General features: G+C 38.6%; 1 protein-coding gene across 5 annotated transcripts in view; it reads right to left on the reverse strand.

Moving 5' to 3' along the window:
• Positions 1 to 478: 478 nt before the first annotated feature.
• Positions 479 to 25,896, reverse strand: part of RANBP3L (RAN binding protein 3 like) — a 42,128-nt gene continuing 16,710 nt past the window's right edge. Inside the window, exons 9-16 of one of the 5 annotated variants that reach the window (XM_040542229.1) lie at positions 25,532 to 25,635; positions 19,786 to 19,861; positions 18,566 to 18,665; positions 17,347 to 17,477; positions 16,307 to 16,427; positions 15,577 to 15,719; positions 9,663 to 9,852; positions 479 to 3,839 (exon numbers count right to left, since the gene is read on the reverse strand). In XM_040542229.1, coding sequence (XP_040398163.1) covers positions 3,796 to 3,839; positions 9,663 to 9,852; positions 15,577 to 15,719; positions 16,307 to 16,427; positions 17,347 to 17,477; positions 18,566 to 18,665; positions 19,786 to 19,861; positions 25,532 to 25,635 — 909 coding nt within the window. In that variant the 3' untranslated portion in view covers positions 479 to 3,795. Of the gene's footprint in view, positions 3,840 to 3,883; positions 5,092 to 8,940; positions 9,176 to 9,662; positions 9,853 to 15,576; positions 15,720 to 16,306; positions 16,428 to 17,346; positions 17,478 to 18,565; positions 18,666 to 19,785; positions 19,862 to 25,531; positions 25,636 to 25,896 lie in introns of those variants that run through there. The other 4 variants (XM_040542225.1, XM_040542228.1, XM_040542224.1 and 1 more) reach the window with 4 other exon arrangements.

Raw genomic sequence — 25,896 nt, forward strand, 5'->3', positions numbered from 1 at the left:
AGAATGTCTTAAGAGAAATTTACTTTTCTACTTTTCTTCTCAGTCTTTGTGCAAGGACATCTACATGATCCGTGGAGTGGGCTAACACAACTGATTTCAACATTTCAGAAGCAATTTGAATACGCTTGAACATGCAGACACATTGTTTTATAAGAATGAACTGTGAAAAATGACACTGGAATCTGAACTCCACTTTTTAGATAGACAACTGCTATAGAACAGGGAATGTATTTTTTTCCCTGTTTTTCCTGCCAGCATGCTCCAGTGTTAGGTCCTCTAAAACCCATGTAGAGAAAAAAGGATGCTCTTTCCCTCCCTGTCTCTGTTGTACAGACTGTAAGCAGCACTGAAAGCAGTAGCAAGTGTGCTAAACTCTTTGCTTCATACAGTTTACCAAACGTAATTCAGAGGTCACTAAAGTTCCTGGTGTAAAAAAAAAAAAAAAAAAAGAGCGAAGAGACATAGGAAGAGATACAAAGACTTTTGATGTGACACTTTTTTTTTTCTTTATGTGAAGAGTATACAATAAGTCATTTAGGCTATCCTATCCAAGTACATTTTGCCAGAAAGTCATCATCTTAATGGCAGATATCTGTATATATATCCCTTTATTAGGAATTGCTAGTTTTCCTTCCTTTTGCTTATTATTCCTGCACTAACACCTAAGAATTGCCAGCTCTGCATCCTCTCTATATACTATTTAATCACTGTGATTTGTTAGAAGTTTTGTATGAAGAAGTTATATTCAGTAAATAAATAATTACATAAAAGCATTCATCTGAAAAAGCATAGAACAAGTTGCTCCATGAACAGCAAAATTAGCGATGTCTAGTTTCATATGGATTTGGTGCATATGAAATGTCTCCATTCTACTCTTCAGACCACAGTAACCTCAGGTAGCCATCCTCCATTGTTTTCCTCTCTCCTTCCTCCCTGTTCAGAACCAGGAATGCCACACTCAGCCCCACAAGCCTCACAGAAAATAAAACCAAGCTTACCCTGAGACTGTTTCCTGAAAGGATACCGCTGTCTGAGTTGTGTCACCCCAAAACTGCCAATTTTCATGAAGAACTTAAATTGTCTTGGAGCTTTGAACCTCCTGGCAAATTTTTCCAAAACTCAACTGGGCTCAAAGTAGGTCTGAGAGACAGATGGGTAGGGTATACAGTTGTTTAAATCTTTCCTTAGGAAAACAGGCTAGAAATAGTGGATAAGAACAGTCTGTAGGAAGCTCTGATTTGGACACACAATAAGACAACTAGTTAGATGGAAATTAAAGCAGTAAGAAAATTGTTTATTATTTAGGCATAGAAATTGTTGCTCCAGCAGTCATAAAGTGGCAAACTTTACATTTCCAAACCCAAGTAGATATATTACATATTAGCATACCTTCAGTCTTGAGAAACAATGAAACTTAGTGCAATGAGACAAAACAGAATAAATAATGGATTAGGATATAAAAATTCATACCATAAATATGTCTGCACATATATTTGTTTATGTCTTTTATTACCACAGTATCCAAACTCCTCACAATATTTAAATATCTCTTTTCCTCCTCAGCTTGTAGGAGATATAGCTTCATTTTCATATGCGTGTGTGTGATCATGTGTGTGTGCGTGCATACTTGTGTACGTATAATAAGATCTTGAGAAAAGACAGCTCAGAAGAGAGTTTGTGACTGATCATAAGCTTTGTTCCTTACGCTGTGAGATCAAATTATAAAGTTTTTAAGTCCTTTGTCTGCAAAAATTCAGTTGCATCTGCTCTGGAATGCTCCTTATTTCCCAATAATTTTATGCAGTAGTAGAATTTAGATGTTGTGGGATATCACGGCACTCTGGTGCTTACACTTGATTTCATGGAATGCTTTGATTACCTGGGCAGATTTTGAAATCAATCTCTACTTTCAGTGCATAACCAGCTGAACTCCAGGACAAAGTTCTCACCGTGACCTGTTGCTAAATACATGGAACTGCTTTTTTTTTTTTACAACTGCCGGTTTTTATAACATGGAGCTTAGCTCCTGAGTATGAGTTGCAGCAATGAAATATGAAGGTCAGTGATGGAAATATTGTTATGGTCAGGAGTGAGGCTGATAGAAAGGGACACAATGTACAGCTGGTCATGGAAAGAACATTTTTGTTATCAGCAAACTGAAGAGTTGAAGAGTTCCAGTGCTTCACTATTTGAGACAAATGTTCAGTAGTGAAGGACTTTCCTTTTCCTGAAGGCAAAAGTCCAGTCCCACTCAAGCTTTCTGTCATTCAGATGTCAGACAAGTGCTAATTTTGGCCAGCTATTTAAGATTCAGCGTAATCCAGATGCTAGTTCAGCTTCATCTGGATGCTAATCTTGACAGGGCGATGAGAATTCAGGAAGCTGGAATTCTTCCAACTTCATACATGTATGTTCAGATGGCAAGACTAAATTAAAACTTGAGTCTTCAGGTATGACGCAGCTTTTAAGGCTGAAAAATCGTTACAGCTTTCTTAATTAAAAGGACTTCAGATATTTCAGAACTTTTTTTCCAGCTCTGAGAATGACCAGGAAATAATATTTGGTAACCAACAAGATACAAGACAGCAAAGTTGCAGCAGAATACAGACACCTTCTTTATCTGTTGACAGAAAGAATAAAAAGCACGGGGCATTAAATGGTGCCTGCACTGTGCATAGGCTTCAGAAGGATCTGGAAAGTCTTAATTCACAGGTGGCTTTAGAGAGAATTGATTTTTCTAATTCTTCTTGAGGATGGTTGGGTAGTGAGCAGCAGTTTGTGGCATCACTTTTACAGAGTGATCGGGTCTTTGGCACTGTTTGGATTATTGCACATATTTGACTGTGTAATATATTCAACTCAATACAAGATGCTGTTTAGGGGTATCTGTAGCTAATAATAAAGCATAAATAATCTTAGATATGCATATACAAGATTTTATGCAGGTCTCTAGTTATACTGTCCAGGCATTTATTTGTGTATATCAAATGGGCTGTTAACAGTGCTTGTTCTGAGCAAGCAAAAAGCTATTCGTAAGTGCAAACAGATACACTTATAGATTTTAAAGCTCAGATGCCCCCGGGAACTTATGTTTACTGTTCTTCGTGTTCAGTCCTCCTGGTGCTCATAGGTGTAAAAGCAGATATTGGTTCTTTGCACTTTAGCAAAATTCAACAACCAGTCTACAACTCCACATATTTAAAACAAACAAACAAAACACCACTTCTTAGTTGTGAATTTTGATTTCTATTGGCCTTTGTCATGCTGAACTGCCACTCACAATTCTGCTTGTACGTACTTACAAACAAGATGCTGAATATTACCAGACAATTTTAAATAAATGTTTTCAGTGATGCCTAATTTAAAGTCTTCAAAATATATCTTTTAAATAAAAGACAAAAAAAAATTCTTTCAGGTATTTTATTATTTAATGGTTATATGTTTTTATCCATCAATATGATGAATAAAAATTGATTCCCTATAAAATTCCTTATTTTAATAATGCATCTAAGTATATTTAATTATAAAATCTGAAGCCTTTTTAACAACTCTTGAATACTGGATGCCATCATGTCATTCTTATCTCAGTGCAAAGCAGGCTGACTGGAATCCTCAAAAGTGCCTCTCAAGTTCTTTCCCAATGTATTGAACTTAAGCTGTCTCTAAAATTAATCTGTGCTTAAAAATTACAAAGCAAAATTCATCAGATTTTGTTCCTCCGGGTTCTGATGAGACATCTTAGGCATTTAGGGAAGATGAGTTCCCAGTGGTGCTGTTGTTGCTGTGTGGTAGCTATCATGAGCAGACTACGGGCTGCCTGCGGTTCCATCTAGAGTGATCTGAAATAGAATTTTTTAAAAACCTTGCTTATTTGAATGTATTCACATTTTGAAACAAACTGGTGTTTCATAATACCAAAGCAGTAGGTTAAAGTTTGGATACAATCAGTTCCTGGTTTAGTTAAATATCTAACAAGATAACACAGTATTATTCACAAATATTTGAGCATGTGAATAGTGAATGAATCCTGTGACTCCCCATGCCAATAAAGATGAGCACATGAGCACTAAAGATTCAGGTGTCTTGATAGGACAGTGCATCTGGGATGCAAAACAACTTGCCCTGTAAGGGGAATACTGTCTTAAGTAATTTGATGTTTTTAACACTTTATAATAGGTGCTCAGTAAACTGAAAAATCTGGTATATCTTCAAGTAACTCACTGGTCATGATAAAGTACCCAAGGGTGTCTGTGGTGCATAATCTATAGGACTATTACTAAGCTGCAAAAAGTCTTTATAGCTGATGTCAGATGCATATCACTATCTTACCACATTTATAAATTGCTTTCATCTGGCCACCTCTAAACAAGCACTAGAAGTTTTAAACTTCTTACAGGTGATCTGAAAGGCCTTCCATTTTTCAGAAACATTACATTTGATTTCTCCATCCCCTTTCCTGATACGTCATCATTTAAAGCCAATCAGTTGCCTCTTCCACTATTTTTTTAGGTGTTACTGATATCCACTTCAAAGAATAAAGAAACTTGAACTCCAACAAATAAGTTAAGAATTAACTACTCCTCTGCTTTTTTTAATCACTATCTATGGTGTGCGTGTGTGTGTTAGATTAACGATTTGGAATCTTAACTTTAGCACAAGGTAAGAATTTAAATTGACAAAAAATATCAAACAGAGGTAGGTTTTTCAGGAGTTCCTATGATGCTGCTGAACAGTAGTTTCTTTAAAAAGTATTTTACTTTTTTTTTTTTTTTTTTTTAAGAAAAAAAAAAGCTCTCTTAACAGTTTTAATCTTTATAAACACCAGGAGATGCCAGAGTCATAGTAAGGATAGGGCATGGGGCTATCCCACGTATAGCCCCATGCTGTACTAATACTACTGACATTTTGTACACCCCTGTGAAAGAAACACATTATGCCTCCCAAAGAATAACAGTTCTTCCTAAATCCTAATGCAGTTATAACACTTTAAGGACCTTCCACTATTTCTGATGACTGTGATGGGATCAGCACCTGTTTATAAATGTAAACAAAATGCATCTTTCTGGAACAAGGATGGAATCTCCTTGACAGCTATGAAGAAAACACAGAAAAACCTCTTAGAAGTATCAGAAGCAAGAAGTAATATTTTCAGAGACATCTTAGTGACTATGGTGTCTAAGTAATGACTTCAGATCACCTGCTACCAATGGCAGGCAGAGATGTTGTCGTTCTAAATAATAGATGCATGTTCTGGCTGGCTGACTTGGTGAGCCTGACATAGGTACCTTGTTTGTTTGTGCCCAGTGGAAAGAGGTAGGCACCCTGCAAAAGATATGGTGCCTAAATAACAGAACCATCTACCCAGTAACTGTGTATGGCATTTATGCATATCAGCAGAGCAACTCAGTATTCCCACGTGCTGAAACTGTAACAGCCTGTTGTCAATGGGCTTAGAAAACAGCTGTCACAAGACTGTATCTGCACTGATACCTGACACAGGTCTGCCAACACACAGAAAAATCTCAAACAGATGTTTGAGATCTATTAGCGAAGACAGAGGAGGAATTAGCAACAGTTTGCACATTCACTCACTCCTTGCAGAACACCTACTGGGTGCTAGGTCCTCCTTATCCACAGGGCTCATGTTCACCTTGTTGCCTACAAGGAGACCATTCTCCTTCACTAGGCTATTCTGTATGCGTGGGCATGGTTAAGGGGAATTCCCTGTTCTGTTTGCTGAAGATCCTCCATACAGCAAATAATGTAAGGTTTGCTAATCCCAGGAGAAGGAAAAAAAAAAAAAAAAGAGAGAGTCATGCAACTCTCAAGAAGGCAGTAGCATTTCCCTCAGAAGGGAGTACTCTAGTTCCATTATTCATACCTTGTCATACCAGTATTTTGCATCGTTTTATCTGTAAAATTATTTGGTGAGATTTTCTTTTCATATGTATAATGAAGAATTCTGCTGAGCTTTCCACAGCTAGTTATTACAAAGATAACTTGAAGCAAATGTAGTGACAACGTTTAGCAGAGAAATAAATTTGCAATGAAAGAAATGGAAGAAGAGATTTGCCTGACTTTGGTCAGCCTAGAAGTTTGCTGTCTAGTCTAAATTCATCCTCAACTCATTTTGTAGTTAGTGGGAAAAGATAAATACTTCCCAGAGAGTGATTGATCCCAACCACTCTAAAAATCTGTTCAAAGACAGATGAATTGTCTGTTTCTCTCCATTTAGATTTAAAAAGCAATTTGCTGTTGAAAGTATCCAAGCTGTGACTAGTGAAATACAAGCTGATAAAAATATCAGGTAAATAAACTTATTATTTATGGACCTTATGAAAACAGTATCTCTACTTGAAAGTAAGGCAATTCAATCAAGAATTTTGAATATATTGGAATAGATGTCTATAGTGAATCTGTAAAATGGCAGAAATACCTTTCCTACAATACAGTGTCCTTATACAGTGTTAATGTCGTGTGGATGGTATAGTGAAGAATTCTGTATGTAAAAAATTTCTTGCACACATATAGAACCACTTTCATGTTCACAAATGCTTCATTTGTATATACCACACCTGTTTTTTTTCTTCTGTCTTTATCACTAAAGATAATTTTGATCTATTTTTTCACATGTTCTACAGTGTCATGAAACATATGGCAGAATCTGGGAAACTATGCTACTTCTGTTTAACAAGAAGGAAATTGCTTATATTAAGGAAAAGGCAGAACCGTTGTTACTTCCTCAGACAAAACAGGTATAATAGAATGAAATAAAGTCCAGGCATACTTTCTACTCTTATTTCTTGTAATGAAACAGTCATTGAGAATTTACGCTTCTTAACCTTTATAGCAGTCTAAAGGAGAGGCAATCTCTGAAAATGAGTTGCATCAATAAAAAATAAGGAGACATTTGCACACATACTACAATGAAAATGAAAGCATGCAGGATCTTAATCAAATGTTCTTAAATACACAGGATCTGATCTGTTGCATCCAAATGCATGTTTCTATGCTGGTATTTAAAACTGACCATGCCCTGCTCAAAAAGCTATGATATATATTTTTTTCCTCTTTTGGAAATGGGAGTTCCAGGGACAGGCATGTGTAAGATGTGAATGTCTGCATGTAAAGTGTGACTTGGATACCAGTAACTGAAATTTATGCAAAATTAAAACCTCATGGCTCTGAAAATAATAGAAGAGATAAGGAGAGAATGACAGAAGTCATCCAGAAAGTACTTGAAATGGATTGTTAGAACTGCTGTGAGTAATTGTTTAGACATACATCAAAGATAGAAGCTTAAACTAAAGGGTTTGACACTCATGAGCACCTGACAGTCATATCTCAGAATCTGTTTGCTGGCTGCCATCTGAATATTTGTATCAAAAGTCTCTGCAAGTCAAAACAAATATTTGACTTGTAAATCTGTACTCCTAAACTGCTTCGACATTCCCTTTCACCTCTTTTTTTTTTCTTTTTTTTCCTAAAAGAACAAAGAGTTCTTATCAGAGTAATTCTGGAAAGGAATTAAATTCCATCCTGAGTTTTCGAGTTATCAGACTCTTTGTAAAGTCAATAGAGACTATTTAGGAATTACCGACGGAATGTTTGATTATCTGGGAGCAATCCAGGGAGTTCTCAAAGCCAACAATTTTACATTTCCTAAAAAGAATGAAGATATTTGTGAGAAAATGTTGTGTATGAGAATCATGCTTTGTTTAGAGCACTGAATGCTACTGAAATGTAGTTAAATAACAATTGACCATGGGAACAAGCACTGTAAACTGCATTTGCCAAAAGGGAAAAAAGGCTTATTTGTTTCCTTAAGCAAATGGTCACTCATAGCTATTACTTGTGCATGACTTGATTTTTGTTGAATAGTTTTAAAAGGAGTAGTTTATAATATAAGGACAGTATGTTACTTAGTTAAAGAGGGGAACTAATGATATGAGCAACAACTCAAATATGCCTGCTGTAGTCCTATGAGAAAACAACACAATTGGCAGCTTGTGCATCAATAGCAGTTTGGCACAAGTGAGTGAATTTGCCACAGAAATTCGTTTTGTGTTCTGTTAAGATAGAAGAGCTTCTAAGTCTGACAGCTGTTTCTGCCTTGCTTTATGCAAATACAACCCCAGCCTTGCAGTGGGCTGTACCAACAGTTTCTGGAGTAGGACTGTCAGCTTGCCCCTTATGTCCTGTTTTAACTGCACTCTTCTCTTTGAAAAGCCTACATTCTTGTTATGTTGAAAAAAGCTGCCAAAACTGGTATGTAAATCTTGACCCACAAGTCTCACATACAAGTAGTTGTTACAGGCAATTAATAAGTACCTCAGAACCTCTAGTCATTTCTACTGAAATGTACTGAAGAAGCCTTTAGATAAAGCTTGACAATATTAAAATTTCTTAACTCCCAGCCTTTTATCAAAAGAGTATTCTACTGCTATAAAGCAAAGTAGATACTGGCAGATAGTCACTGGTGGTGTTCGCCAGGGCTAAGTTCTAGGGCCAGTCCTGCTCCACATTTTTATCAATGATCTGGATGCAGAAGTGGAATGCATCAACATCAGGTTTGCCAGTGATACTAAATTGGGAGGTGCCGCTCACTGCCTGGAGGGACAAGAGGCCTTGCAGAAGGATCTAGATAGATTGGAGCATTAGGTGATAATTAACGGCATGAAATTCAACAAAGGAAAATGCTGAGTGCTGCACCTGGGACAGAGCAATGGGCACACGTACAGCCTGGGAGATGAGTGGCTGGGGAGCAGCTCAGCAGGATGGGACCTGGGGATGCTGGTCCACAGCAGGCTCAACGTGAGCCAGCAGCGTGCCCTGGCAGCCAAGAGGGCAAACTTCATTTTGGGGTGCATTAAACACAGCATGGCCAGCCAGCCAAAAGAGGTGATTCTCCCACTATACTTAGCATTGGTGCAGCCTCACCTTGAATATCAGGTGCAGGTCAGGGCTCCACAATATAAAGAGGATGTTAAGGTCCTTGAAAGCATCCAGAGGAGGACAACAAAACTGGTATCGGGGCTAGAAGACGTCCTGTGAGGAGACTCTAAGGACACTTGGGTTGTCCAGTCTGGAGAAAAGGAGGCTCAGAGGTGGCCTCATTGCTCTTTGCAGCTTCCTGATCAGGGGAAGTGAAGATGGAGGTACCGGTCTCTTCTCCCTGGGAACCTATCAGAGGACGTGCGGGAACGGCACAAAGCTCCACCAGAGGAGGTTCAGACTGAACATTAGGAACAATTCCTTTACCATGAGGGTGGCCAACCACTGGAAGAGGCTTCATAGAGAGGTGGTTGCTGCCCCATGCCTGTCAGTGTTCAAGTGATGTTTGGACAATGCCCTCTATAATGTGCTTTAACTTTTGTTTAGCTCTGAAGTGGTCAAGCAGTTGGGCTCAATGATCTTCACAGGTCCCTTCCAACTGAATTATTTTATTCTATTTATACTTGATCTAGCAAAACCTAGTATTGTAACAGCAATAAGCTACAAGGAATTACCCTCATCTGCCTGGAAAGGGGTATCTATAACAGAAACTTTGATGAAAGTTATATTCAGAAAAAAAAAAGTACAATTTTATTGCTTAAGATTAAAAAAGAAAAAAAAAAAAAAAACAGAAGAATTACAACATTCCCAGGAAAAATTCTGCTTACCAGATCCACTGCTGCTCACTTGAGTCATTTTTTCATCATCTTCATCACTGTCACAGTTTAATGGCTGAAAAGCTATTTCTGACTCTATGTCTATTTGGTTAGCTTCTGGTTCTTGCTCAGCAAAGCTTCGCAATGCCACAAGGCGGTGATGTATCGCCACATACAGATACCCAGCATCTTTTGAGCTTGCCTGCAGAAAATAAAATACATACAGTCAAAACTAACCAAGAATAAACCCTATTTTTTACAGAAAAGATGAGAAATTTTCAGAAGTAGTAAAAGAAAGATCTTTTTTTTTCCTTTTTAATCAAAATCACGTAATATTCACAGTAATAAATTTCAGAAAATAACTTTAAATACAAAGAAGGTCATAATTCTCTAAGTAGTCAGAGTTTTATAATATGTAGTTGTTGATTATTTTATCTATAATCACAAGAAACTTAAAAATGATCCCCCGCAGAGAATGGTTCAGTTTGTACTGAATGTTTGATGTTCCAGACAATTCCTAAATATAATTTAGGAATTTATATTCCTATATAATATAATAATATAATATAATTCCTATATAATTCTAGAAGTAACAAAGCACTGAAATATTAATACATGTATTTGCATTTTGGTTTACAGAATAAATAAGACTTTTAAAACCTAACTACAAAAAATTTATTCCTGATTATATATATATATTTATTATATATATATATATATTATTTATATATATATATTTAAAGACACCATGAACTGTGCTCCTACTGTTGGTAAGAAGCTGTGCATCATCAAGAAGGGTATTGAGAACTAGACACAGCAACATTTTGAGCAGTCATATCCTGAGTACTGTGTTTTGTTCCAGTCACCACATCTCAAGGATATAGTAGAATTAAAGAAGGTACAGAGAAGGACACCAAAAATCATCAAGGGAGTGGTGCATCTGAAGAGTTGAAACTCTTCAGTCTGAAGAGAAGTATGAGAGGAAATATAACTAAAGTTTGAAAAAATATAAAAATAGTGGATAAACCAGATATGGTACGGCTGTTCATCAGTCTACACAATAAATACACTAGGGTACGCTTAATGAAAGCAGTAGGATATCAGTATAAAACATAAAAGCAGGTGCTTATTTTCAGAGTCATTAAATTCTAAAATTTGCTGCCTCAGGGAACAGTTGGGGGCAGACAGTATGAACTGAAAACAGCCCACAAATATAGTACTAAAAGACTAAAGAAATGAATGAGAAAAAATGTGGGACAACCATTTCATAAATAGATACCAAAGGAAAGATGTAGGCATGCATGCTCTCACATGTAATATTATAATTTTGGATGCTGGGGGACTATGAGGTAAACAAACTACAGAAAATGGCTTTGCTCCCCAAAAGCACTGCATTTTGGTACTGTCAGAAGTACCAGTAGATTCCCTCATACACTCTTGTAAAGCAAATAATCTACCAGAGGGTAAGTGAATGCACATTGTCTTTTGTAGCCCGATTTTCCACTTCTGTGCATCATGTGGAGTAATTTCTATCTGTATCACTTGGAAATAGGAAGAAATATGTTTCATTTGTATTGGAATGACAACTTTCAATGGGCACAAGTAGAAAAGCTATGCAAATTGTGAAGCAGCAGCTGATCAGGGTCTCTGTGCTACCCATACCTGCAGCAGAGAACAGTTCTCTCCATGCAGCGAGGCAAAGAAGAAAGCAGTTCAGAATTGTTCAGGTTTCCCAACATCAAATGACATTCCCAATGGCCAAATCTGAGCTCTCAAGACATGTCTTTTTAGGAAATGCACGGTCATAAATATGAAAAGCCAGCTTATTCAGTCTAATCGTTTCTATCTGTAGCTTTCAAATTATTCATTCAAAAGTCAGAGTTCCTCTGTCACTTTAATCTAAGGTAAGCTCAAGCTGCTGCTAAGAGGGATGGGACTTGCCTCCAAACCTACTCTGACTCCTTTCTGTGACCACCATTGTGCCAGTACTGCAATTCGGATGAATAAAATAAAGCTAAAAAACTAACAAGCAAATAACAACATCAAAAACCAGATCAGTTCTCTGATCTACCACACTTAGGAGGAATTAAGCATGAATTCCCCTTGGTGAATCCATGCTGACTACTCATGATCACCTTCTTATCCTCTGCATGCTTGGAGACGACCTCCAGGATGAGCTGTGCCATCACCTTTCCAGGGATGGAGGTGAGGCTGACTGGCCTGTAGTTGCCTGGGTCCTCCTTCTTGCCCTTTTTGAAGACTGGAGTGACACTGGCTTTCTTCCAGTCCTCAAGCACCTCTCCTGTTCTCCACGACCTTTCAAAGATGATGGAGAGTGGCCTAGCAATAACATCGGCCAGCTCCCTCAGTACCTGTGGCTGCATTCCATCGGGGCCCATGGATTTGTGGATGTCAAGTTTGCTTAAATGATCTTAAATGCTTAATGACCTTATCCTCTTAAACCAAGGGAAAGTCCTCCTTTCTCTGGACTTCCTCTCTTGTCCCCAGGGTTTGAGATTCCTGAAGGCTGAACTTAGCAGTAAAGACTGAAGCAAAAAAGGCATTCGGCAACTCTGCCTTCTCCGTATCCTTTGTCACCAGGGCACCCACCCCATTCAACAGTGGGCCGACATCCTTCCATCTTCCTTTTTTCTACTGATGCATTTGAAGAAGCCCTTCTTGTTGTCCTTGATGTCCCTTGCCAGATTTAATCCCAACTGGGCCTTGGCCTTCCTTGTCACATTCCTGCATACTCTGACAGCATCCCTATATTCCTCCCAAGTGGCCTTTTTTTCCACATGCTGTAAACTTCCTTCTTCTGTCTGAGCCTTGCTAGGCACTCCCTGCTCTTCCATGCAGGTCTCCTGCCCCCTTTGCTTGCCTTCTTGGTCATAGGAATGCATCAATCTTGAGCTTGGAGGAGGTGATGCTTGAATACTGACCAGCTGTCTTGAACCCCCCTTTCTTCCTTCCAGGGCCCTAAACCACGGGATTCTTCCAAGTAGATCCCTGAAGAGCCCAAAGTTTGCTCCCCTGAAGTCCAGGGTCGTAATCCTACTTTTTGCCCTGCTTCCTCCTTGCAAGATCCTGAACTGCACCATATCATGGTCACTGCAGCCAAGGCTGCCACCAACCCTCACATCTCCAACTAGTCCTTCCTCATTGGTCACTACAAGGTCCAGCAGCACAGCTCTCCTTGTTGCCTTCTCCACCATCTGTGTCAAAAAGTTGTCATCAGTGCACTCCAGGAACCTCCTGGACTGCTTGTGCCTAGCTGTGCGGCCTTCCCAGTAGATATCAGGGTGGTTGAAGTCCCCCATGAGAACCAGGCCTTGTGCCTGAGAGGCTACTTGGAGCTGTCTGAAGAAGGCTTCATCTACCTCCTCTTCCTGATCAGGTGGCCTGTAACAAATACCCATAACAGTATCAGCCACAGTAGCCTGCCCTTTAATCCTTACCCATAAACTCTCAACTTGCTCTACATCCACCCCTAGGCAGAGCTCCACACATCCAGTTGCTCTCTCACATATAAAGAGCAACGCCAGCACCTTGCCTTCCTGGCTGGTCATTTCTAAAAACCACACAGCCTTCCACGACAGCATTCCAGTCATGTGAGCTATTCCACCATGTCTCCATGACTGCAATGAGATAGCCTTGTGACTGCACACAGATCTCCAGTTCTTCCTGTTTGTTTCCCATATTATGCGCATTAGTATACTAGCATTTCAGGGAGCTGAAATGCTCATTTCTGATGCTGCACGTGTTTGTGTAGAAACATTTCAGATGTCCTTCATTCATTCCCCTTGTGCAGCAGACTGAAGGGCCTCACTAGCATGTAGTTCCTCAAATATTGGTGTGCAGTCCCGTAGCTTATCGCTGGTGGGCCTGTTTTTGTCCCTTTCCTCCTTAAAATCTAGTTTAAAGTCCTATAAATCAGCCTTGGTAACTCCTGGACAAAAATCTTTTCCCCCATCAGAGAAAGGTGTTCCACATCAGGAGTCAGGAGGCCTGGTGTCACGTAGACCTTCCCATGATCAAGAAACCTGAAACTGAACGCCATTTAGTAGAACCGTGTGAGTCTGAACTGTCAGCCAACTGTTCTCCCATCACATTACGTATTTGTCTAGCTGTATGACAGACATTTTGTCCAGAAGAATATTGTGAGAAACAGTATTGAATGCTTTGCTGAAATTGAAAAAGATTACATCAACTGGCTTCCCTTGGTCAAGGGGGCAGGTGACCTTGTCATAAAAGGAAATTAAGTTCATTAAACAGGACTTTCCCCTTGTGAACCCGTGTTGGCTGTGACCAATGTCTGCACTGTCTTTTGGGTGTTTTTCAATAACTCTCAGAATAACCTTCTCTATAATTTTCACACTGCAGCGAGACTGACAGGCCTGTAATTACCAGGGTCTTCTTTCTTGCCCTTCTTGAAAAGTGGGACAACCTTTGCCAGGTTCCAGTCAACTGGGACCTCTGCAGATTCCCAGGACCATTGAAAAATAATTGAGAGAGGTCTTGCAAGGATATCAGCCAACTCTCTGAGTACCCTGGAACGAATTCCATTGGGTCCCAGAGGCTTATATGCATCCAGTTGGAGCAATAAAGAGCCTGGCTCCGTCTGCTTTGCATCCTCCCTTCAGATATTTACAGACATTGATAAGATCCTCTCCCAAACCTCCCCTTCTCCAGGCTGAACAGTCCCAGCTCCCTCAGCCTTTCCTCACAGGAGAGGTGCTCCATTTCCTTGATCATCCTGGTGGTCCTCCATTGGACTCTTTCTAATATGTCCATGTCTCTCTTGTACCAGGGGGCCCATAAGTGGACACAGTACACCAAGATGTGGCCTCACCAGTGCTGAGCAAAGGGGAAGGATCACCTCTCTTGACCTGCTGGAGATACTTGGTCTAATGCAGCCAAGAATACAATGAACCTTCTTAGCAGCAAGGGCATGTTGCTGACTCATGTTCAACTTGGTGTCCACCAGGACTCCTAGATCCTTTTCTGCAGAGATGCTTTCCAGCCGGGTAGCTGTCAGCACATACTGGTACCTCGGGTTGTTCCTCCCCAGGTGCAGGGCTCTCTTCTTCTCCTTGTTGGACTCCATGAGACAGGTGTCAGCCCACCTCTCCAGTCTGTTGAGGTCCCTCTGCGTGGCTGTGTGGTCCTCTGGTGAGTAAGCCACCCCCCCCCCCCCCCCCCCCATTTTGTGTGTTTACTGTGGGTGCATTCTACTGCATCATCCAGACCATTAACAAAGATGTTAAACAAGGCTGGACACAGTATTGATCCCTGAGGTACTCCAGTCATTATTGGACTCCAACTAGACTTTGCGACACTGACTACTACTCTCTGGGTCTGGCTGTTCAGCCAGTTTTTGATCCACCTCACTGTCTGCTCCTCCAGTCCATACATCAACAGCTTCTCTTTGAGTTTCTTATCGAGGATAGAGTCAAAGGTCATACGGAAGTCCAGGAAGACAACACCCACTGCTCTCCCCTCATCCATCAGGCTGCTCATTTCATTATAGAAGCTTATCGGGTTGGTCAAGCATAAGAAGAGTTGCAAGCACTGTGTCTAGAACCACATCAGAAAGCTGTAGCCTTGTACTTAAGTGACTTACGAATGTTTCTGTAAAAAACAGGAAGTGTTGCATACCACTGTGGAATAATATTGATTCCATCAGTGGTATGTGTACCAGAGTTTGGAAATGGCTGTCCTAAGGCAATAATAACATCTTCACACCCTTTTCTGAAGTACCAACAGGTAGCAGTGCTAACTCATATCATAATAAAAGCTATGCAAAAGCTAAGCTAAGCACAGCCTGACAGAGTATAAAATACTACTTGCTAAAACCAAAGCCTCAGCAAATCTTCGGAATCCTAGATGACATGAGAATTTGGGTGGGTTTTTATCTTTTGATTACCTGAATCAGAAATACTTGAACAGAGTGGTCCTCTTGGTCTGTTGCAGTGAAGCACACACTTTTTCTGTTTGCTCTTTTTATTACCATTTGATCCCAGAGTCTGGTGTTGAGAATCAGTTTCAAGCTGCCTTGATTTCGCATAACTAAAATAAGAAGATTTATGTAAGTAATTGGAATTATCTTCCTTTTTATTGCAGCAGTTTTTTCCAGCACTTCTATACAACTAATATTTTCATGAATTACTCCTTTTAATTTGGTCTAAAACCTGATGTTCTTAGATATTATTTTTAAAATATTTTTAAATACCAAAATATTTTAGTTTCTTTAATACATTTGGAATGCAGAACAAATAATCTGCTGAAACTGTGCAATGAAATACAAAAATGACAGCACAGTAAAAACAACATTCCAGAAGTGACTTGAAACAGCGCTCCTGGAAAAGAAGAATCAACAAAGAGCTAACTGTCAGACTGGTGACTGAGCTAAAGATACATTGCACTAGAAACACACAGAACCTAACAACAGTAATATGCCTGACTGCAAAAACTGAGTGAAAATGCCCAGGCAAGGCAATGTCTCAGTCTTTAGTGGTAAGAAGACTCTCAGCAAGTTGACTTAAATAAAACTAGCTACTGAGTTTTAAATGTCCTGAGATAAATTGATTCTAGGCCACAATAGTGTAAGTTATTTAGCGTTTTATGCATGTATTACTTTGTTATTTAATTCTTACTTAGCCTTGATTGCAACATTCCACATTTATTGCTAGAAGTGTCATTAAGCCTGAGAGATCCTCTGCCTCTTTCAATCCAAGTTAAAGAAAGCTTATTAAATACGAAGAGCTTGCAGTTAATCTGGAAGAGAAATAAATGATGGAAATTGCCAGCCAATGTTAACTCTACTGGTTCTAGAACTTTATGTTTTTAAACATTCCAATACAACTTTAAATACATTAGTATGCCTGTATACAGGACAATTTTATAGATACATCAACATTATTACTTAAAATGAAATGAGTCCCTGACATGTGCTAAACTTCATGTTAGTATTTGAAAACATTCAGCATGAATGTCAGTTTACTTTTTCAGTATTTCATCTTCATTAACTCTTCAGCTGTGATATCCACTAACACAGCTGAATTTGTTGCAACTGTTCTAACCTATTACCTCTCTCATTAAAAACATTATGTAGCCCAGTATACAAGGATACTAGTACTACTAAGAGAGTACTACCCCACAAAGAATAAGACTTCCATGTTCTGACAGATTTCATCAATGCTAAAACTATGGAATTCTCAATTTTAAGATTTTTTAAACCCTAAACATCTTTGTTATTGTCTGAGAAAATACCAGTTTAAAGATGAAGAATAGCAAAATGTATCCTGCTAGGCAAGAAAGATAATTGGTATTTTAGATGAATTATAAAACTAATTACTTTGATAACATTTTTTTTTAAGTTTTATCATAAAAAAAATCTTCATTTACTTTCAATTTTGATGTTTCAATTAGTGCTGGCATACTGTGAAGATGCTTGTAATATACAACCATAGAATGAAGTTTTGAAACCATCACTTACTGAAAGGGACTACAGAATGAACAGATATAATACGAAAATTTTCAGCCTGTGGAAAAATAAATTAGCAGAGATATATCTTTAAAAATAAACAAAATTTAAAATATAAACTGATATTCTGATTGCTGCAATCTATAATAGACCTAGATGTTCTTTTCAACAACAAAACTGCTCACCACCAGGACTTTATGAAATACACACCTGTAATACATTGTATTCTGCTTCTTCTCCCGTTATAACTTCAACTTTATCTAATAGAACTTTCTCCACTGGCTTGGAAATATAAGCAGATGTTGATTCAATTAGTGTTGCATTCCTTAACAAAGTTGTTTCTGTAGGAAGAAAAAAAAAAGAAGGAAATCCCTTCTGTAGAAGGAATATTTATAGCACATATAATGGTCTGTGACTTCTGTATTCCTTGTGTCTGTTATCATTCAATGTTATTAATAAGCTTTTGGCCAAAGCAGCAAATAGAAGAGAAAAAGGCTGGAATACAACAAAATTTCACATGTAGTTAGGCTTATTTTTAATTGAATAGGCTCTCTGCAGGGGAGAGGCCCAAGGGACAAGTTGCAGGAACAAACCCTAAACTATTAGAAGTTGATTTTCCAGATTAAACTGGTTTGTCATACTGCTGTGCAGATTAATAAATAATGAAAGGCATATGTCCCAATATTCAGAATAATAATACATATACAATGAATATTTGACAGGAACATAAAAGGAAAAGATTTGAAAAGAACATATGCTACAAAAAATGAGTGTTTGCATAATCTGTCTTCCATAGCCCCATGGGCTTTTTTTTTTTTTTTTTTGCCTTGGAAGAACACTTCTACAAAACAAGATGATCCAGTACATCCATTACTAGAGAGAGGTGTAAAATTTCAGGACAGAGCTCAAGATGGGGACCTATTTGGAATTCCCTCAAACAGCCAAGGTTTACATGGCTTGCCTAGCAGAAAAGCTGCCCATCAGAATCACAAACAATCCCTGAAGTCTGTCTGCATAGAATTTTTAGTCCTACTATTAGGGTATAAATAATGAAAAGTATTTTACATGAGAAAAGTATTTTATATTTACATTTTACTGCAGATAGTTTGAAATTGTAGTTCAAAAATGCAGTCTGAAAGATATTCACTAATTTCACTGCACTTTCTCAAATAACAAACATTTCTGGAAAACTCTACCCTTTCATGAGTAACTTAGATTATTCATTTTTAAGTTAGTCCAGTTTAAATATCATAAACCAAACTGCAGCTGCCTTCTAAGCACAGACTACACATACTGCAATAGTGTACTAGTAACTGGATACCTTGGTAATAGATGAAAATTGCTGAGCACCATTCATCTGACATCCTCTAAGACACCTTCAAACATAAAATACAAAAGTTAACTGTACTTGTTTGCTGAGTATGCTTACTTGTTTGTGGACTAACATGAAAAGATTCTATGTATAGGGATGTTGTTTCTCCTTTACATGAATCAGCTTCCTTACGTGGCTTGGGATGCTTTTCAGGGCTCTAAAAAAAAAACAAAAACAAAAACAGGGGAAGTAAGAATTCCTATTTAAATGAAAGGGCTATGCTACTTGTTATCAAACAGACCACTGAATCTTTGAATGCACACTAGGGAGATGATTAAGAATTGTAATATATTAAGAACAAACACCTACACAGACGATGCAACTTCAGTCTGTGGTAATATGTTATTTTATTGTCATAAAATCAATACATAATCCTCCCAAGAAGAATAGCTTCTTTGTAAGGACCCTGGACTAAGCTTTAAATCTACTGAAGGACTTAGATTTTAAAGTAACAGCTAATTTCCAGTTTAAGCATTTAAACCCCAGAATAGCTTAAAACTCCCAGTCACCACAAACTTAAACTCAGAGGAATTAAAAATTTCCATCCTTCGATTTTGCAGATAATGTTTCCTAAGTCTAAGAAAGTGCTCCTGACAATAACTGTAGCTCAATTCCCATGCTATACCTCTGTCCTTGTCACAAGCTGTAGCCCAGCCCTACAGTTTCCAAGTTTTTTCACTGACAGATACGCAAATTGTTTTCACTGTACTTCTAATAAAAACTGGATTTCAATACCACTTTAAGTGGTACAGTCTTCAGCTTAGGAACCACCTTGTTGTCCTAAGTTTTCTTCAGGCCTTGATCCATTAAGCTGTCTCACAGCTGCACAATGTATCTTAACATGGACAGTATCTAGGATGTGTTTTCAATTTTCCTCTCTGCCCAACAGAATTCATACTAATTTCTCCTATCTCTTAACAACTACGATCAAAAATGTTTGAATGGCAGGGAACCCATTCTTTCCTCTCCTACTGTGGCTATTCTGCTTTATGTAGAATATTTATACAAACCTCTTACAGGTCAAAAAATGAACAAAAGAAAGGAAATGCATACTGGTGTGGGTTTATAGTTACGGTCGTTATTTAGGATGGGAAAATAGGGATGCCTACCTCTCCTGCAGAAAATAAATATTATCTCTTCAACAGTCATTAGAATCTATTTACTCACATCTTAAAAAGAAAGGAGGAGCTAAAAAAGAATTAATCTCTGAAAAAATATATACTCCTAAGTATGTACTTAATCTTGATAAAAAGCCTGCAAGCATTTACACATCTTACCAAAACTCTCTCATCCATGTTTTCTCCAAACACAAAACTAGAATTGCTGTTGCATAATACACTTCTGTTTTCTGTTCTGTGGGAACAAAATAAGGCTGTGATTTAGAACTATTTAAATAATATAATTTCTTTTACAAATATAAATATAGAACTAAGTAAAGAATATAAATATATTCATGAATTTACTTTATCACACCTTACATTATTAAAGGCAAACAAAAAAGGACCTCTTAAGCAATCAGATAGACATAATCTTTAAGAGAATCTGAAACTGTTCTCTACATAACTTTTGAGAAAAGGAACATATAGGATTACACTGCATTTCATGAAGATTACCAAGGACGTTCCTTGAAAGCAAAGGACAACAAGCAAAAGAACATGCCCCCTCCTCCTCCTCTGGGAAGTGTTCTACTCTAAAGCTTCTTACTCCAGAAGCTTTAATGAGTTACATTTGTTTCCCTATTTTTTGCTCCATGAAAATGTACCACTGATAAACAACTATCCCTCCATGTTGATGCAGCTCTGGTGCCCTACAGAATAACCTATTTCCCAGTGCCTCACAGGCCCTCCTTGGTCATCCACCTAAGAACTTGGAAAGGCAGAAAGACAGTGCATTCTATGCACACACTTTTAATTCACATAAATACTGCAAAAATATGTAAAGGTATCATAGCATCAGAGAATTGTAGTATCACAGAAACAAAGAATTGTGGAATCAAAGAATGACTTGGGTTGGACGGGACCTTTAAAGATCATCCAATGCCAACCTCCCTGCCATGGGCAGGGACACCTCCCACCAGACCAGGTTGCCCAAAGCCCCATCCAGCCTGGCCTTGAACAACTCCAGGGATGGGGCATCCACAGCTTCTCTGGGCAACCTGTGCCAGTGCCTCACCACACTCATGGTACAGAATTTGTTTCTGATATCTAATCTAAATCTACACTCTTTTACTTTAAAACCATTACTCCTTGTCCTACCATTACACACCCAGTTAAGAAGTCTCTCTTTGTCTTTCCTGTCAGCCACCTTTAAGTATTGAAAGTCTGGAGCCTTCTCTTCTCCAGGCTGAACAACCCCAACTCACTCAGCTTGTCTCCATAGCAGAGGTACTCCAGCCCTCTGATCTTCCTTGAGGCCCTCCTCTGGACTCCTTCTAACAGGTCTATGTCTTTCTTGTGCTTGTGGCCCCAGAGCTGGGTACAGGACTCCCGGTGGGGCCTCACAAGGGCAGAGCAGAGGGGGAGAATCACCTCTGTCCACCTACTGGCCATGCTTCTTTTGATGCATCCCATGATATGGTTGGCTTTCTGGGCTGCAAGTGCACATTGTCAGTTCATGAGATGGTATCATATGATAGCACATGGCTTATGATGAGTTGTAACTAAAACAGGAAAGGAAGATCTTTACATTTTTCAGTGACTTATTCTCCAGATATATTTAAGATGAGAAGTGAAGAAAAGTAGGTATTTACAGTCCTGTGACACTGACTAAATAACAGTTTGGGGGGATACAGATTTGAGAGAAAATTTCCCAATTTTGATAAATTACTTTACAACTAGGATCTGGAGTTTCTTGATTGTGACTAGTTTTGGCAGAAGCTACACTAAAACAACACTTCTTCTTTTCCCTTTTCCCTTCTTAGCGTCTTAGGTTTTCCAGGTAAAAAACATTAAGTATTTTTATTGAATTGCCTCCCTGAGCTTCACTGCTCTCACTGAGCTTCTTGCTTCTCAGGAGGCTTTAAGAGAATGCTTTTTGCAATAGTGATACAGTCACAACTTGTAAAAAACTTGTGGATCACAGTCACAAATATTCCAGTATAAATTGAGTTGTGATTATTAATTGTGATTACTGCTAACTAGATTGCCATTTTAAATTAACAACATTCATTTTTTATAAAATTCACTAAAAAAGTCCATATAAACTTCTTTGTTTGGAAATTGTTCCTGCTGGCATTTTTTGACAAAAGGCCTACAGGTTGTTCATGCTTTCTGTAGAACTTAATCACTGTATCTCTTGCTGTCAAAGTCAAAACCATTCTTGTCTCTTTCTGTTTCAGAAGGAAGATTTGGCAGGAAAGACAATCTGATGCTCTGACACAAAGTGCATACCTCAGCACCACTTATCAAGGCTCTTCTAGAGCACTTATCCTTGGGAGGGCTTAGTGGCAGTTACGTCATGCAGAGGGTATTCCTGTTAATAAGCTGGGTTTGCTTCTACAACTTTGATGACATGTGTCTACAACTAAGTCTTTGTGTTCACAGTGACAATGTGCTTGAAATCTCTTCACGTAGTATGAAGGAATTCAGTAGTTAACAGTTAATTCAGTACCTTACACTCACAGAAATAATACTCCTTAACTATTCCTCATCCATGTTTGATGTGTTACTAACACAAAGAGGAAATAAAATATAAAAAGCAGAAAATCAGTCTCTTCTCAGCCTTGAAGTCTTCCATACAGATTCTATGCCATGAAGAGGGAATCTAAAGTGTGTTTAAACTAATTACTCTCTTATCCTTTAGTAAAAACAATTTTCCATTAAAATTCACTGAATTGTAATCAATTTCCATTCTGAGATTTCATCTGCTACATCCAGGCTAATCTACTAGCAAAAGAGTAAGGATAGCATTCTAGAAGAGCTAAAAATCAAAAACTAGAACCTTGTCTCAAACAAATAATGTGGGAAATAGATCTTGATTATTTTGAGAAATTTAAGAAAAAAGCAATCTGTCAGGATCTTTCTTTTTGCAGACAATTAAATTGTAACTGCCAGCCTGAGAGTCTCATTAAAACCTCAATACCCTTATGTTGCTGCAGGGCAAGAACAAAATGTGCTAGGATGACATTGCCATGGAGATGCAAATCAGAAGCACTGAATTCAGGAAACTACCACTAACAAGGAAGAATCAGAGAAGGAGCAATGTCTATAGGACACTGGGAAAATACTATGGAGAGGGAGTAGATCCAGGTACTCATCTGCTCCTTCTCAGAGTGTCCAGAGCGTTCTGAGTAGCTGCCAGTTCTAGTGCTGGCTCTGATGCACTGCAAGGTTTTCAGGCAAATCATTGTGCAAAGATGAATACAGGATCAGAAGTCTGCATTTTCCCAGCATTGTATTTCTGTCACTTAGAAAAAAAATTTTTTTTTTTAGTGTCCAGAGGAGGGCGACGAAGATGGTGAAGGGCCTAGAGGGGAAGACGTATGAGGAGCGGCTGAGGGCACTGGGCCTGTTCAGCCTGGAGAAGAGGAGGCTGAGGGGGGACCTCATCGTGGTCTACAGCTTCCTCACGAAAGGGAGTGGAGAGGCAGGTGATCTATTCTCTGTTATCACCAGTGACAGGATCCGCGGGAACGGTGTTAAGCTGAGGCGGGGGAAGTTTGGGCTGGACATCAGGAAGAGGTTCTTCATTGAGAGGGTGGTTGCACACTGGAACAGGCTCCCCAAGGACGTAGTCACTGCACCAAGCCTGTCTGAATTTAAGAAGCGATTGGACTGTGCACTTAGTCACATGGTCTAAACTTTGGGCAGACCTGTGCGGTGCCAAGAGTTGGACTAGATGATCCTTATGGGTCCCTTCCAACTCGGGATATTCTATGATTCTATGATTCTATGATGTTTTCTTTAAAATGTTAATAATTTTGTTTTATTTTTAATTGTTATTATTATTAATAATATTTTAATAATTTCAATTTTATTAATTATTTTCTTAATCAAACTCAAGAAACTCAGTAAATTTCTCCTCTTTAGTTTACTGCTGTAAGCTACAGTCAGTTCAGGAAATGGAACTGTTGGTGGTTTCCTGTGATATCAACAGCTGCAGCAACTGCAGAGGACTAACAAATCATTTTCATTCATCTCTCTACAGAACTGTATCACATAGAGAAGAACAGGAGGAAGATGAGGGAAAGAAAGGGACATTTGCACGCAGCAGGAATCTATGCTATTGAGTCTCCCCACAATGCTTTTTTTTTTTTTTTTTTTTGGTACACAAATGTCAGTTGTTTCACCTTGATTGATAATTAACAACATAACTTACTTTTTTTTTTTTCCTTAGTGATCAGCAGGCCTGGCTGCAATGGTTGCTAGTTTTTAGCATGTATATGGAGTTTAATACAGCTGTTTGAATACTTGTCAAGTTACCTATGAGAAAACAGCTACTCCAAAAAGATTTTTATGACACGTTTTTGAGCAATGGACACCTTATGCACATCAGAAGAATGGCACTAGCCCTCTCCTATAAACTTGGAAGAACAGAAAGCACCTGGTCATATTTAAATTAGTATTCAGCTTGGCAATTAAGTCAACATTTAACACAATCCTGTCCCATTTAACACAAAATTAATCAGGCACAGAATACAAAGAGATTAGTAATCCCTCTTTAAAAAAGAAAAGGAAACGAAATACTGTAAGAACTTTTAAGTCCTGTAGTTTGTCAGTATTGAAACATTGCATAGCATTTCTTTATTCATCTACTTCAGAAAACAAAGCCACTCAACTATCTGTTCCTAGATGTTGTACAAGTGACAGAAGGTAAATGGACTTGGAATATTGGTTTAAATTTTGGCTTAAAATCAACTGATTTTAAGGCAGGAGCATCTGCCTTCAGCTTTTCTAATATGTGCATTACCATCATTCTGAATCTGCTAAAAACACAACGTGTCCTCACAGGATATCGTCACAACATTAATTGTGATAGAAAAGGGCAGGCTGGCTCTTCCAAAAACAACAATTGAGCCCTCTAACAATGCCCACCAGGCTCTAAAGAAGACTTGAACAGATTCCTTTGCAGTTAACATGTTCTCTGATCTTATTTGGTGGGAGGGGGAAAGGATGCAACATCACAGATATACTGGTTGTGGTCCTAGCAATTTTGAAGTACTGTTCTTTAATCAGTATCTTAAGGTATGCTCCAGATGCTCACAATTTCCAGGTAAAAAACTCCCATCAACCATCAGGAAGCAGTATTAATACTCATGGGATAACCTGTCTGCACTAAACTGGTTAGCTGACAGACCTATAGCATTCTCATGAGCCATTCTCCAGAGAGAGGTGAGCTCTCAAGTGCCCTCTTTTGCACTAGTATGAGTTCTTTCAGTTATATTCAGAGGCAGTGTTGAGAGGAAGTGTCCCAGTCCAAAGAAATTAGCTTTCTCATTCAGAAATTCAAAAGTCCATCCTGGACAACCTGTGCACAAAGATGCCACCATATTACAGTCATTGCAGCTAGATGTTCATGCCAGAAATTCCGGTATGTGCATGGAAGTAGCACATCAGCTGCAGCATTCACCATGTCTTCCAAAGCAGTTGGTTTTCTGGCATGGTTTTCTTCATGCCTTCTGTGTCCAATATGCTTACGTATGTTGGTAATTACTGATTTTCTCTCCATCTGCTTATGAAATGGGCAGCTATGCAATCAGAATAGAGTTCTCCGAAGAGAAAACGTGACTGTACACATTCAAAACCAAGACATATTTTGAATTGACAAAGCTGCATGAAATGGCAAACCAAAATAGTTTCTGGCTTGGGAGTTGCTAACGAGAAATGAACTGTTTCCTGGCAGGAATCCATTCCTTATGGCGTACAGAACTCATGTCAGCACCCACAAATCTTGGCACCACACACAAATACCAGTGAGCACTGTGTGGATGTAGATAGGCTTAGTACCATGTTAGACATGTAAGACAAAAGGGCAGGCCATAGGCCAAGTGACAAAATGGTGTAAAAATATAATAATAAAACTTACCGTGTTGCTTTAGAGCTAGAAGGATTCATGGTAATAGATGACCTCGCTGCTGTTTTGGAACTTACTGAATTCTCAGCTAAGGAATAAGAGCTGTCTTCAGGTAACTAGGAATAATAGAACCAGATGAATTAATCAGTCCAAGTTTACTTTCTGCTATAAACAGGTCTGCTAGAAATCCAGAGTCACTGAGGTTTATATATATGGTAGTTAGCAAATCTTCCTCCTGCTAGGTATTAAGCCAGTGCCCTTAATCAATACACCAAAATGTTACTTTCTAAATAAACAAAATACAGAAGATTCCCAAACTTGATTCACCCACAGAACCCTGGTATCTGAAAATTGAGACAGACTGCAAAGAAGACATG

The sequence above is a fragment of the Cygnus olor genome, chromosome Z, assembly GCF_009769625.2.
Source record: "Cygnus olor isolate bCygOlo1 chromosome Z, bCygOlo1.pri.v2, whole genome shotgun sequence".
Lineage (NCBI taxonomy): Eukaryota > Metazoa > Chordata > Aves > Anseriformes > Anatidae > Cygnus > Cygnus olor.